At 38.1% G+C, this 16,144-nt stretch overlaps 1 protein-coding gene across 1 annotated transcript in view; it reads right to left on the bottom strand.

The window, feature by feature from the left end:
- Positions 1 to 853: 853 nt before the first annotated feature.
- Positions 854 to 16,144, bottom strand: part of LOC138693370 (zinc finger protein 841-like) — an 85,789-nt gene continuing 70,498 nt past the window's right edge. The window contains exons 12-14 of the mRNA XM_069817290.1: positions 13,588 to 13,685; positions 11,767 to 11,892; positions 854 to 6,017 (exon numbers count right to left, since the gene is read on the bottom strand). Of these exons, the coding sequence (XP_069673391.1) occupies positions 5,388 to 6,017; positions 11,767 to 11,892; positions 13,588 to 13,685 (854 nt within the window). The 3' untranslated portion in view covers positions 854 to 5,387. The remainder of the gene's footprint in view (positions 6,018 to 11,766; positions 11,893 to 13,587; positions 13,686 to 16,144) is intronic.

The raw sequence follows: 16,144 nt of genomic DNA, 5'->3' as shown, positions 1-16,144 counted from the left end.
GAAATCTAGAACACAGGCAGCTGAAATGTAGTTTCTCAGAACAGCTTTAGCATTTACAAGATTAGAACACCGGAGGAATGAAGATATTAGAGCAAAATTAAAAGTTAAAATTATAATAACAGAAATAGAAGAATACAGAGGGAAATGGAAACAATATATTGAAAGAATGCAAAATTCCCGTTATCCAAAGGCAGCTCTATCAACAAGAACCAATAGGACGACGAGAGCAGAGAAGATGGCAAACAACACAGTTACCACAGTGAACAGAGAGACACAAAAGTGTCTAAACCCTTAAGTCAGAAGAATCAATGGTTCATAATGTGAGAATAGATAAAGCAAGCTTTACACCAGTTAATAAGTAAGGAATCACAAAACATGTAAATAAGGTTGGAATACTTTCAAAATATGTCTCAATAAATAAAGGACAAATTATATACTACATATGAAACAGGTTAGGCTGGTGTTCTTGAGGGTGTAGAAAAATGTAGCGCTAGTGGTGTTAGTTTGTTTAGTTATTTAACGACGCCATATCGACTAATAGCTTATTTAGCGTCTATGGGATTCGTGATAGCGGGAAGAGGCCGAGGATGCGCCATAGCAGACGATCTGCTCAAGTGGGAATCGAACCCACGCCCGAGCGAAACTCCGGACTGGCAGACAACGCATCAGCCGACTGAGGTACGCCGGTGGCTCTATCTCATGCCTTTCCTGCTCCGAGGGTGTGAGGAAGCTACACTCGATCCTACGTCACTCACCTTTCAGCCTCTGCAGTGACTTCCTGTTGCAGCTCTTCCTTCACTCTGTCGGAGTCATACGAATCTCCCTGAAAGAGTGGATACATCAAGAGCTAAGTAACTATCGCATTAATTTTTTAATGATGGGGGTGTGATTTTGAATCTCGTTCAATCCCAGTGGAATACCTCGTGAATGTAGACGGTTGTAGACGGATGATATGCATTGGGTTATCCTATTTCCCACAGGTTAGGAAAGGAAGGAATGACTGGGTTCCAGCATTACATTCTTTGGATACCAATTCGGACGTGCCATTTCTTTGATGATATAGGCCTAATGCCTAATGGTTTTCATAATGTAGCCATTCCATAATATTAGCCAGGGGTGAATTGGAACATCTAGCACATGAATTTCAATGCTAAACGCAGGCCTATGCATTGATATATAAGCTCCCATATTATTATTCCATAAAAAGTTATTACAGTTTTTTGAAGACAAAATTCTTCGTTCTTGTATAAAATGGAGGAAAAAAAGTGTTTAGCATAGCTTCCCTGTTGGTGCTGCTGGCACATTACCTCGCTGTCACTCTGGGTAGAAGGGCATAACCAGCTATCGCGGTCTACATTATAATCTCCCGATCATCAGAACTACATACTGAACGTATCTCACATAACACACTGGAATCATTTCTTGTACGAGTGTAATCTTGCGTGCCATCATGAACGTCTCGCTACCGAAGCACTTCACAAATATCCCAATAGAATGGCTTCTCACTTGGTGGTTGTCATAACAACATGGCGACGTGTCAGTGATGAGAAGGCAGTAGCATAAGAATGGCAAGTGGATTGAGAGAAGAGCCAGTTATTGTTAACGCGGAATTTCCTTCTACGAGCAAATGCACCAGTCGACTTTAATCCGTTTGAAGTGGGAAGAAGATTCCCTCTGTAATACTGGTGACAGACTACAGTACTAATCGCGATTAGCACTTATCGCGATTATCGAAAATGTGGTGACACACTATGTCCCGTCTGGTCAACAGCTGAATTACCATAGAGAACATATATGTTTGTTTCCCTCCTGGACAAAACTTAAAGTTCATACTTTCTTTTGATGTTTGTTCATTGTTCCCCCCCCCCTTTTTGTTGTTTCTTGCAGCTTGATATGGGAATTTATTTGTTAAAATAGTTATATGGTTTACAATGTAAACTGATACAATTTATATCATTAATATTTATATTACTTTGAAGAGATTTTATAACCTATAAAATTTATATAATGCCAAAAATTTATATTATTTTGTAATAAAACATATTTTTAAAACCAACCCTAACCTCAACGATAACGTCGTAATGAAGACTGAAATTGAAAATCTGAAAAAAAGAAACCAGTTCCAGTTTGTAATTCATTATTTATTGAAATGAAATATCTCTTTGCTCTCTATATAAATGAAATATGAATAATTCGTCTCTCATTTGTTAATATATTTCTTTTTAATTTTCTCACATCTGCATTAAATTTCTCCACTACGTCTAATAGGAGCCAAATTAATTTTCTAGCCATTCATTTTCGTTTCTATTTCATATAATACAATGGAAGGGGTAACAAAATTCCATAGCAGAAGCTATCACAACTTCATAAATAATACATGGTGGAATAATATTCTTCCACCATGTAAATAATATTAACCAAACTACAAAAATGTTACTTTCGTCCAGTGGGCCGTGCCTCAGCGCGATTATCTTGTTCTGGAAACAGGATTTAGCTCCTGATCGCGATCGGGACGGTGACACACTACAAATCCGATCGCGATTAGTGACTGTAGTCTGTCACCAGTATAAGAAGAGCAACCAGCAGTGGGATGCGAAGGAGGCTGCACAGAGACTGTTCAAGGGAACACGAAGTGCTGCAGCTTACTGTAGTCCTGTGAGCATCAATGCCAAAGAGGATAGTACACCTAACAATAAAAATGTACAGATTCATGCAATTTATTTCAATGGAATTAAAGGACGTGATTAAAACAACATAGAAGAGACCTTCAATAATAATATGGAAGAGAAACGGTTATCTGTGACAGAAGAACCCGACAGTCGAGATAAGAGCACACACACAGCAGGCAGTGTGCAAAAGTAAACGGGATAGTAATATACAGAACAGAGGGCAAAGAAAACAAACAGATGAGCACGAAATGGGGAACAGAAATGGCAGGCAATACTTAATAATAGCCACAGTTAAAGATACAACCACCAACTGAAGGGCATTATTGGGGCAGTGGATCTATGTCGGACAACTGAAAGCATCACAACTGATTGGGCGATTAATTTTCTGAGAAGAAATGGAGCGAATAGACAACACAAAATACGAGCAATTAAGAGAGACAGAAATAGAGCATTCAAGTTCAGAATACCCTGTGAGCAAGCCAGCTGGCTTAGTGATATGACGATTCCACGGAGTAGAGCACCCACACAGAATCTTTCTTGCCAGAGCAGGAAATCGCCATGGAATATTGAAGGGACAGATTGGGCGGAGTACCACACGACACAGATCTTCAAAGACAGCCTCCAAACTTCCTTCACGGGCAGATGACAATGAATTGCAAGATAATCGTCACAATTACATTCACAGATAGGCAGAATCTCTAACTACTTGGCACAAGCGCAAGGGGACGTCTTTAGTGAAGAATCGAATAGCCCTCATAGCGATGAACAGTGACGACCTCCATCAAGCTCTTCAACCTCAAGGTTCTACCCGTCATATATGGGCCAAAATTATCTGGAGAAATCTGACTGGTGATAAGACAGTCTGTATGTTCGCCGACAACTGTGACATGCATACTTGCCAGGAAATCTTACGTCATTGAAGATCTTCGATACCACCTGCTGCTGCAATCTACCGAATCCTATGAACAATTACTATACAAACAAAGATAGAACACATTTGGCCTGAATTTATTGAACAGACGCAATGATGAAAACGGAATGCACTTGAGCTATAGACTTAAGACACAATGTGCAAAGAATATACGCTGATCTCTCTACCAAACTGTGTAACGGTTTTTGTCACTTGTGTACAGCACGACACGTGATATCCACCACGCAGTTATTAACACACACTTGGCGGACTGCTAGTATCATTTTCTGGTTTGTCGACCCCAATTTCTATCTGATGGTGTAAAACTCATCGTCTGTTGAAGCACCTCTCCGCTAGAAGTTCTCTGTAAGCACTGCAAGCGAGTACGCGAGCAGACGCACTAACTTGGAATGGGTGGACTTCGGAACATGACCTTTCACCCTCTCCCAGAGTATCGAAGCCTGTTTTCACGTATTTCCATATGATATGGATGCCATGCGTCAGTAGGGGCATTATTTTCGTGCCTGTCTAGCTATGGGAGAGGTCACTAATACCTCATGTCGGAGCGATTGCTTTCTAATATGTATACTGAAAGTCCTTCCTGAAGATTGAAAAGTCACTCCCAGATACTTGAAGTGGGTTGCAACATTCAAACTCCCCGTTCCATGCGTTATTCTCCCTTCGAGGCGGAGATTTCCTCCTCTTCGAAAAACCATCTCAATGTTTTCCCTGTCACCATGTCATCTGCGGACACGTATATCGCTGCTCGTTCGTTCTCCTGCCCTTACTAGGGGACTGAAGGCATTCCCCTGTTTGACGTATTGGTTTCCAAGCTTACACTGCCTTTACTGTCACGTATACTTACTCACAAATAGCTTTAAAAGAACTAGGAGGTTCATTGTCGCCCTCACATAAGGCCCCCATTGGATCCTATCGAGAGGAAGATTAATTCAGTCCCTACCATCATATCCCACCTCCCTCAAATCCGTTTTAATATTATCCTCTCATCTACGTCTCGGCCTTCCCAAAGGTATTTTCCTTGCGGCCTCCCAACTAACACTCTATGCAGTCCTGGATTCGCCCTTGAGTGCTGCAAGATTACTCTCATTATCTTCGTTAAGTAGTCGTCTCGCTCGATCCCACGTCCTTGTTTAGTTAACACCTTTCTATAGTGGCGCATAACTTCTCTGACGTAGCGTGGACGTCATTCAGTAATTTGAATATGGCGTGAATTCTTCATCTAATGCCGAATTGCTCACCTGCGATTTTTTCCGCCATTTTTACCGTGAGTCGGTTTGTGGGAACCTCAGTAAACAGTTTCAACATAACAATACAGCTCTGGAGGGAAGCCGTAGCCTTTCTCTTTGTAGGTACATGACTTTGGAGGTCGATGCCCACCATTCCCATGGCATTCCACCTATCTCCAGGCTTTTGTCCTTGAGAATATGCTGTGTTAATTGTACATATCTGTTTCGGTCGCATTCATCTTCTTCCCTCGGCAGGTTTCATCTGCAGTAATCCGAGGGAACTCGCGCATGTACGCTTCTTCTCTGGCATTTGCGTCTGCCACGTGACCATTTGCAGCCCTGCTTCCGCGGATTTAGTGACCTGTTTTTGCCGCTGACGGATTTCTTAACAAAACCTGCAGAGTCGGCCAACTCCACACCGTAAATTGTATACAAGGTAACATGAGACCGCAGCAAAGGAACGGTTTGCTTAACGAAATTCAGAAAACAATGTACACTACATGCACATCAGAACTTACATTTCCAATACGCTTTGCACAGACATCGCACTTGTGTGGTTTTCTATATGTGCACGCTCACGTGCCTTCTCAATTGGCCTGACGCACGAAAGTACTTTCCACACACACCGCATTTAAATGGTTTTTCACCTGTATGACAACGAGCATGTATTTTCAAGTTTGCAGCCTGCGAAAAACACTTTTCACAGACATCACATTTAAATGGTTTCTCGCCCGTATGTAGACGAGCATGAGATTTCACACTTCCAGGTTGCGTGAAACACTTTTCGCAGACCTCACATTTATAAAGCTTCTCGCCAGTATGTAGCCGAGCATGCAATTTCACGTGTGAAGATTGCGAGAAACACTTTCCGCAGACCTCACATTTATACGGTTTCTCGCCAGTATGAAGACGAGCATGCGTTTTTAAATTTGAAAAATGCGAAAAAGATTTTTCGCAGACATTACATGTATACGGTTTTTCGCCCGTATGTCGCCGAGCATGTATTTTCAGGCTTGAAGATCTCGTAAAATACTCTTCGCAGACATCACATTTATACGGTTTCTCGCGTGCGTGTAGACGACCATGATATTTCAGGTTTGAAGATTGAGAGAAACGCTTTTCACAGACATCGCATTTAAATGGTTTCGTCTTCAACTCTTCTTCCATTGAGTCCACGTCACACGCTCCGCCCTGCAAAGAGGAACTGTCTTACTCAATACTTATTAAAACAGAGGGCTTGTAACTGGTGGAAAACACTGAATGTGGTAAAATATGTTCTAAGCAATAACTTTCTACAAAATCAAACGATTTGAGAGAAGTTGAAACCCAATTATATCAATTATTTCACGCACTTTACGTGACAAATAATGAAAACATTTACTTATGACTTTTAAGGAACCCGCAGGTTCATTGCTGCCCTCACATAAGCCTGCCTTCGGTCCCTATCCTGAGCAAGGTTAATCCAGTCTTTATTATCATATCCCACCTCCCTCAGTCAGTTAGTGATGTCAGCTACTATAGCTATTTGCGCCCTTATCTCAAATTCTTCAAAAACAAGAAGCTGATTGCTAACATGAACTAAAAAAACATTGTCACATTAAAAACGAAGTACACAAATGCAGTATTAATAGATGATTCTATTAATATCTATCTTTTTCACAAGGTCGAAGGTTTGCACTCCTCTAAAACTCAAATTTAATTGGGATACAATATTTTCATTGAAGTCAAAGAAAACATTGTTTTATAACTGTTCCACTTTGTTATTCTGCACTTCAACTTCATCAAAAAATATTTCTCTTTTTCCTTTACGGTCCTCACTTTATGCACCAATGTCCAGTTTTAACTTTCTCAAGGGAATGGGCTATAAAACGTTTATTTTCTGCATATCTCCTTAATTGCTGTCTATGTTTTGTTGTGCATGCAATAGAATAACGTTATATCCTGGAAAGGATGCAAGGTCAAATTATTCCGAGGGCTGTTTTCATATTTAGTGAAATAATTAACCCTGTTACAGCTTCTGTGGTCAGACTGCAATCCGTTTTAACAAAATGAAGAGCTGAAATCATCGGTGGCAATGTTATAGCTACAGGTTTCACAGAACCTGCTTCTATTGAAAGCTCGTGAAGAGACCTTTCTGTGTTCCAATTAAGTATAGCCCATCCTCAGCACTTGCACAAAAAATGATTATACCTACTATTCAGTCACACAGATGAAAAATGTTACAGGCTGTCAAACTTCGAGGAGCAGTCTGCTTAGATTCCTCTGACGTGCACCATTGCCAAACAGTTCCTTACGTCAATTTAACATTTCAAACAGTAGCATTTGCTATTTCCAAGGCTGTATTTTTGTGGAATTTGTGATTGAGTAAAATGTATCTACTCTCAGAATCATCTGACAATTGTGTCTAAGTTCACAGCACACGACGACATCGGTCTCACTCACGACAGGCATCAAGTCAATGAAGATGTACTGTTGGAAATTCAATTCTTACCCTAAAAGATATGCCTACATTGCTCACAGGCATGTATGAACTCTAGGCCCAGTGTACCCTCATCCTAAACTTCACAAGAATCTCTTAATTGGTGAACCCCTACACTCTTTCCCAGGGCCAGGGCATTACAGGACCTTCATCCAGATGGCAACTAGTGCAGAGATGTTGCCAGACTACTTGGGTCAACTACAGCAGCGCTCCAAGTGGCTGCACCGTCAACCTGGAGGGTTAGTGCTACTAAAGGAGAACAACATCGCCCCTACTGGAACAGGTCGGATGGTGCAAACCAACAAAGGTTCCTACAAAAGACCAATTACTAACATTTGTCTTTTCCCAGATGGATTACTGTCTAAAGACAACCAGTGATTGTGTTTAATTTGTGTCAATTTGTCAAGTTCATTTCTAATTTGCTGACTCAAATTAGGTGGGCGACATGTTGGATGTAATATATAGCTAGTTTGTAGTTTTGTAATGTAGTTTTCTTTGTGTTTGCGTTACACTCGACATAGCATTGCTGCAGACATTTCACATTGTCTACAACATTTTACAGGAAGTGACGCTAACTTCGCTTGCCATCAGTTTGAAAAGAAGACGCTTTGACAAGATGGCTACAGACAGTCCAGGGAAGTGTGATTTATTTATTTATATATAATAAATCTACTAAATTGAAGGAGTCCACAACCCCATAATATAATAAAATATAATTGGTTGGGTCATTGGAACACAATCTAGAAAACCATTCCTTATATAAATTGATAACAGAGTAATATTTTAGGTCCAGATAAAATAAAAACGTAATGAACATTCTAACACAAGAAAAACGAAATTATATTGAATAATAATGATATCTTCAAACATATATAAATTTTGTCTCGAGTAACAAGAAGCAACGGGTCCCACTCGTAATGTCAAATTTCCACAGCAACAAACGGAACATAAAAAATTATTCTTACTGCAAAGTAAACACTGACCTGAGTTTTGCGTTTTCCTAAATGTAAAAGATTTTCAGCAGTGAAACTTCGGTGTTTCTGTGTGTATGTTGGCCGAAAATATCCAAATTCCGAATTAACTCTCGCAACTTATCTGAGGTCTTTTCTGACTACAGACTTTTTATGTACGCTTGTAAGTTAGCAGAATGTAGTTCTATTCATTCAGTATTGTAGATATGCTTCTATTTCACATTCTAAATTAGTTTGTATATAATATATTTGTTTTCATTACATATTTCTTTCTGACTGAATTTCGAATATTTGGACTAGGGAACTTCTTCCCATTTTATTTGTTCTCTTTATCTGAAGTTACTTGATTTAAATTCTGTTAGTACTCTGTTCTAGCTCCAGGTGTTGCTACAATATGCAGCTAGTTCTTAAATCCATTGCTGCAATGAACGCTGCTTCAATAACGTTCTGTAGTGGCTACAGCTTCAGTCATAAGGAATTCCTGATTGCAGTAAGTTGTGTTTTGTGTTACACAATACTGGGTGTTCATTTCAAAGTGTGTCATGACGTCACTGTTGGGTCACCGATTTGAAGCGAGTTTCAGCTTATAAGTTGGAGAAGTTGCCTATTATTTAAGGCGTTCTTCAATCTGAACTTGAGAACGTGTACGGTATAACTTGAAAGTCGTAGCAACAGATGGCGGTCTGTACGGTCTGTGTGCTACCATAACCTCTTTCGAACTGTGTTTTGCGCCGGCAAGTCGTATGCAGGGTATTTGTTATCATCGGTTGCGTACGGTAACATTCCACAACACAAATCAAATGCTCCGTGTCCATGTTGACCGTCGAAGTTAATGTCAACAAATACGTAAGTAATCGTCTTAACCCTCTCCCCATATTCCAACAGTACGTATTTCCAAACAGTTCACATTCCTGCCACTACCGGAGTTACCGTACGTATCGGTACGTACTCTTCAGAATGAACGCCGTACTTGCTAGGCAACTTCTCTGCCTCTTAGGTTATACACCTCTGCGGAAGTGTAGGAAGATTGAATTCTCTAGGCTTATCGGCTAGCCACATGACGGCATACAGCGAGCCATGACACATTTTGAACTGAACACCCAGTACATTATAGGCTACAGTACTATGGTTATATACTAATGTTCACATATAGGAAAGCATACGTTTCGAAGAGGGATACAGTGAGCAGCAAGCATTGTATGATAACACAGAGGTCATAGAAATGGAGGAGGATGAAACAGAAATGACGCAATTGTCTCGCAGGAACACTTGTAACCATGGAGATCTCATTTGTATCATAACTGCATTACCTCAACACTAAATAAAAATTTAATAAAATATTTCTTGTAAGAGACAAAAACAACACATCAATGTAAATAAATATAATATAGGCTAGTTATAAAAAATTATCAATTATCATCATATGACAATAAGACAACAAAAATTTAATTAACAATTTAAGAAATTGTCCGGAGTCAGAAAAGACCCCAGGTAGGTCGTACATAACTTTAGACCTAATAGGCTGTGATAGTTAATATTGCTGCCATATCGCGCATTTTAAGAAATGCGAACCGTGAATCTGCTAACACTGCTGGCTGTACCTGAGACAGAAACTGCTCTTACTGGTGTTAAAATAATGACTGTCAATAAAAGTCTGAAGTAATTGTTTCTACAGATGGCTCTGACAGAAACCAGGCTTGATACAACAGGAGCAATCATGTCAGGGTTACAATACGTCCTTTTCTTCCTGACAAGTCCTCTCTTTGAAGTAAAACAAGTGTCCAGGAGGATATTACGAAAAATGAAGAGATGTCCTTTTTGGGCTCCAGATTAAATTTTTGATTTTGACTGTATCCATGGCAAAAAAAAAAATATATATATATATATATATATATATATAATAGTAAATAGGTACATGAAACGTTGAGTAGTGTAATGGCTAAGATTTAAAATGAAATATTTTCAGTAATTTACAAGAAACATAAACTGTCAGGTTACTTAAAATTCGGATAGAAGAATTTGTACGGTTCTGTATTATATAATGCCAATCTCTCTTAAAATAATACAGTATAAAGGCAAGTGACAACATTAACAAGATGCACACATTTCTTCTTTTTCATTACTGCTATTCTGTTAACTGTTCTACTGCCATCGAGTTCAGGCTAATTCTGTATGCATAACGACTCGAAGTCCTTGTTCATTTATTTCAAATGTTATTTTAAGTGATCATTTAATTTAATTTAGGATATTCCCTGTTGTTATTATTATTATTAATTATTGTTAGTATTAATTATTAGTATTATTATTAATTGTATTTTTAATTGTTAAGTTTATTATTGTCATTATTGAGTGTAATTAGTTACCACTGCCACCGGGTATATACCCACTGCAGTGTGAATAAATACATACATACATACATACATACATACATACATACATTTATGAACCAAGGTAACAGAAACTTCCGCAGAAATTATGCTTAAGATTTTCAGTCATACATGACAGGAACTATCACTATTTTAAGGTTTGTGTTGTATAATCATTGCAGGGCAGATTAAAGTGTAATGAGAATAAGGAGAAAGGATTCCCATCGTTCTATAGTTTACAATTCCACAAAAATTACGAAAAGTAACTTGTAAGAGATTGCATTTATAACAGCTACCAAAGGGAGCCCTCTGTTACTGCTCAAAATAAAGAAATCAAGTCGAATATGAAAATGAGGACACTTCACAACGAAGAAATAACTATTTAACTGAACACAGAGATTATTAATAGCTTTATGCTCGACCATGCCGAAATGTAGTAATTATACACCTGGTAGCAGTCCTTTAATGCATGTCATTAAAGTACACCTACTCATTAAAGTACAGGTGTTCAGCCAATGACAAGTCAGCTTACAGGTGTTCAGCCCATGACAAGTCAGCTTTGTACCGTTATAAAACCGCAAGTATCGATTATTCTCGGATATGCAATCGAAAGAGAATTAGCGGAAAGTCACGGAGGCTGGAAATCCAATACTGTCGCAGAAGGTTATGTTCTGTTACTATAATAATTAGCGTTAATTGTAAATAATATTCAAATAAATTCAATTTGTCATCTCGTTTTTCAATTCTAAATCAATTTTCAGGTTATACAAGAGTAATGTTAATCTTATTCTGTGCCAAGATCAATGAAATTCGGCCTCGGAAAAAATCAATACTTTCGCGTCTGCGCACATCTCACAATCCAGGTCAGTTCGCACATAACCATAATTTTGAATACTTTCAAGTTAGGAATATGGTCGAGCATAAAAAGTCGCATGAAACTTGCCTATAATGGTAATTAAGACGCTCGTATGAAAATTATGAAACTCGCTTGTGCTCGTTTCATAAACAATCATACTTGCGTCTTAATTACTACCATTATAGGCTCGTTGCATAATGTACTATTCTGATATGCAAACAACGCTGTACAAAAAACTGCACACAGGCAATCCATGTGTCCCACCCACCTCAGCTTCACACTTGCCCATGGGGTCAGTAACTGGCGCTGGAGTTTCTTCAATTATTATCTCTGATGTGAGGCCATAGTCTTCCGTCTTCATTTCAGTTGACTGCGGAGTCAATTCATCCACTGCCTGAGGAAGAAGTACAAGAAATAAATTAATAATTTCAATCTTCTGCTTTGTAGTTGATGAGAAGTGCTAACTGTTGCACTCTTGCCTTGTACACAAATATTTGGCACTGCCTCCAAGAAAGAAAGAGATTAAGGAAATTGTTATGTTTCATTTCTGTATGGTGTCAGTGGTTCGTAAATGAAATTGCGGTGTTCCAGTTTGGCAATGTTCACTTCGTGCTTGCCGACAGGCACATTTCTTGGACTCAACCACTTCTTCACATGCATATATTCAAGTGTTTGTTATGTTAGAACAGAATGTTTCGGTAGTTGTGCAGGCTCTAGAATACTGCCAAACTTGCGTAAATACACCATACAAGTTTTTCAGAACATACATTTCAAAGACAAAAATTCAATGCTGTACAGTGTACCTAACCTTGTTTAAATGTTGTCGTTGTTTTCTAATGCCAGGCGTTTGACAATAAAGTCATTTCACCTCTTGCACTCCAATATTTTTTAAAGATATTATCATGACCAGCCACTGAAGCACAGATTTTGAGGTGTTCCGAATCCATTTCTTGGTTTGAGTTGCACAATGGGCAGTTAGGGGACTGATATATTCCACTTCTATGCAGGTGTTTGGCCAAACAATAATGGCCTGTTGCCAATCTAAATGCAGCTACAGACGATTTTCGTGGTAAATCGGGAATTAACTGTGGATTTTGATGCAGAGAGTTCCATTTTTTCCCTTGGGATTGTGTTATCAAATTTTGTTTGTTGAAGTCTAAGTATGTAGATTTAATATATCTCTTCACAGAGTAATACGTAGATTTAGTAACAGGTCTGTAAGTAGCAGTGCTGCCCTTCTTTGCTAAAGCATCCGCTTTCTCGTTTCCCAGGATTCCACAATGGGATGGTATCCATTGGAAAACAATTCTTTTATTAAGTGATATTAATTGAGAGAGCATTTTAGTTATTTCTGCTGTTTGAGATGAAGGTGTGTGTTTAGAGACTATTGATAGAATAGCTGCTTTGGAGTCTGACAATATAACTGCATTTTTTAAATTTACTGATGTGGCATAGAATATTCCTGAGACTTTCACTTATTGCAATGATTTCTCCATCAAAACTTGTTGTTCCATATCCAAGAGATCTATAAAGTGAGAAGAGACAGCACGTATCACCTGCACCGGCACCTTGTTCTCTGGAGATCATGGATCCGTCAGTGTATAAATGAAGCCAGTTTTGTGGAGGGTATCTAATATTAATTGTCTCTAAAGACAATTGTTTCAGTATTTCAGTGTTTACTTCTGATTTCAGTATTTCTTCTGTTAAATTTTGATTATATTCTATATTTAATAGAGTTAAAGGGTTTGGTTTAATTTGTAGGTTTTCTCTTAAATTCGGGATATTGATTTTCTGTTTTAAATCTTGAACAATGGATATGAAACTTTTTTGAGTTTTCAATCTACAGAGAGGACTGTATGAATGCCAAATGTCCTCAACAGAATTCAGACAACTGACTAACTGAAGTGTATACAGCGAACAAGAGATCAGGGCAAGGCAACATATCAGCCATGCTGGTAACTCAGGTCTGATGCACTTGGTGTATACAGTATGTTTTATTTCATCCCTGACAAACGCCATACAATGATAATGCACTTATTTACATTTGCAGGTCCATAATTATAGAAACAAAACGTTACTTTCAACTTACCTCAAACGAAGGCTTCTTTTCTTCCCAATCAATGTTATCACTTGCCTCTATAGCCAACGGGTCCGCCTCAGGTTCTGTCTTGATCACGTCCATCACAACTGAAACAGTATAACAAAATTATCTGTGTGTAGATGTTACCATTTATTATAACTACACGTGATTGAGTAGCATAACAGCAATATAGCCTACGTGGAATAATTGAATGGTTCAGTGCCAGAATTGCCTAAGCCACAATTACACTCAAAATAGTTATTGAAGTATAAACTTAGATCTCGTTTTTTCCAGACAGTCTTGGTTTATCCTCCCCATCAAAAGCGACTGCATGCCTTCTTTCTTTGCAACCTCTCACAACAATTGAATCGGTTGTTTGATTCAATTTTGCAGCGTAAAAAAAATATCTTAAAGACAATATATTTTACCTATTTTCATTCCATTATGTCCTACAGAATAATATTTTTGGGAAATTCTGCAGATAGTAAAAATATATTCTTATTACAAAAAAGAGGCATTAGAATAATAGTTGAGCAAAGGCTAGAGAATCGTGTAGATTATTTTTAAAAAAATTAGAGATTCTAACCTTAACAAATCAATACATATACTTTATAATAAATTTCCTCTTTTGTAATAAAGAAAATTTTCCAACTAACTCAGCCATACATAGTATAAATACCCGCAGAAAGAATGATTTTCATACGCCATCATCAAATTTATCATGCTTTCAAAGGGGAGTACGTTACATGGCGATAAAAATGTTCAATAGTCTTCCTGAAGACATTAAGAATCATAGCCAAAACCCTGCATTATTTAAGGTAAAACTAAAAAATTACTTAATATCTCACACTTTCTATTCTGTAGATGAATTCTTGACATTTCACAGTACTGTGTAAATATTATAATACTATTAAATGGTAAACATATTACATTGTATAAAATATTATTATTATTAAGGTATTAATTCTCTACAGATTTCATATTTGCATTTATATTTAAACGTAAGATTTGGACATGTTCTTTATTCTATGCTATAAAGCAAATATAAGAATATGAAACGAATAAATCCATCCATCCATCCATCTAAAACTATATGCTCTCAATTTAAAATTATTTCTCATTTACTATAATCTAATATTTATCTAGTACATCTACATTGGCACAAACATAAATGATAATTTACAGTAATCTTATGTACAAATCTGCGGCTAAAAAATTTGTGGTTTAGGCAACTCTGGCACTAAGCCACTCAATTTATAAACTCATAAAATATTCAAGTCTTGTTTCAGATTCCCTATGTGAAAAGTACTGATACGAAGGAAATACTATATTCAACAAAGCAGTAAGCATTGTTCTACGGATATTATTTACGGTTGGCTACCAATAATCGTCTATTTGGGTCCAAAATAGCGCAGAGCTAGTTCCTTGTACTTCGCTTATACTCTTGCTAGTGTTTAGAGTTTTCTCCTCAGCCACGTCAACATAACTTTGGTGACATTACGAAAGTTTCATGCTACTGTACACTCATGCTAAGCCTTGCATATACGAATCTGTAATAGGTTAGTTTAAGCTTTTGCTACGCCTTGCATATACGAAGTCTGTGTAACATTTTCAAGTGCTGTGCAAATGTTATTTTTTGTTTTGTAATGTTGTCACTACGTCTGTAATAAGATAGTGCGATGACGGCTTTTCACTTCCGAAATTATCAGATCTAACTATGCGCTAGTTTCACCCGATTTCACAAGTGGTAATGTACTATAATATGTCAAAATATTTCTTACTGCAACAAGGTGAAAGATTGAAAGATTTAATGGATATAAGAATGGAAAAAACAATAAAAACCTAAGTAACCTACTTCTCGCACAATTTGTACAAAAAAAAGCATACCGAAAGGAATTTGAAGATAACTAGAAAAGGCAACAAGTATATTTTCTTCCCTTGGCCATAAAAAACTGCGCAACTTTTGCTATAATAATAATTTTCAGAACTGCTTTCTACGAGTATTTTTCTTCTTCCCTCTTATTGACGTTGACAACTTCACATATTGCACGTATACAATTTCGACACAGCCAACAATTTATCATAAAAAAGGAGCATGTTTCTGTCTTTGCCCCCACACTGTGGCGTCGTGGTCTAAGGCATCCTGCTTAGGACTCGCGTTACGGAATGCGCGCTGGTTCGAGTCCTCATGGGGAAGAAATTTTCTCATGAAATTTCGGCCAGTGTATGGGACCAGTGCCAACTCAGCATCGTGATGCACTTGGGGAGCTGTGATAGGTAGCGAAAATCCGGTTTCGCAAACCAGCTATAACAACTGGGGAGATCATCGTGCTAACCACACGATACCTCCATACTGGTTGGATGATCGTCCCTTCGGCATGTGGACGTGAGGCCAGCAGCCGGCTGGTCGGTCTTGGCCCTTCATGGGCTGTAGCACCATGAATTTATTTATTTTATGTTTCTGTCTTTGCCGAATGCGCACCATAATGCTTACGAAGGCCACTTTTTACTGCCAACAATTTATTTTGTGTACACTAGGTTGCAATTTTCGGGTAAGAGAAGAAAC

This window comes from Periplaneta americana, chromosome 17 (assembly GCF_040183065.1).
Source record: "Periplaneta americana isolate PAMFEO1 chromosome 17, P.americana_PAMFEO1_priV1, whole genome shotgun sequence".
Classification (NCBI taxonomy): domain Eukaryota; kingdom Metazoa; phylum Arthropoda; class Insecta; order Blattodea; family Blattidae; genus Periplaneta; species Periplaneta americana.
The sequence above is the reverse complement of the archived record's forward strand: the minus strand, read 5'-3'. Positions and strand labels throughout refer to the sequence as shown.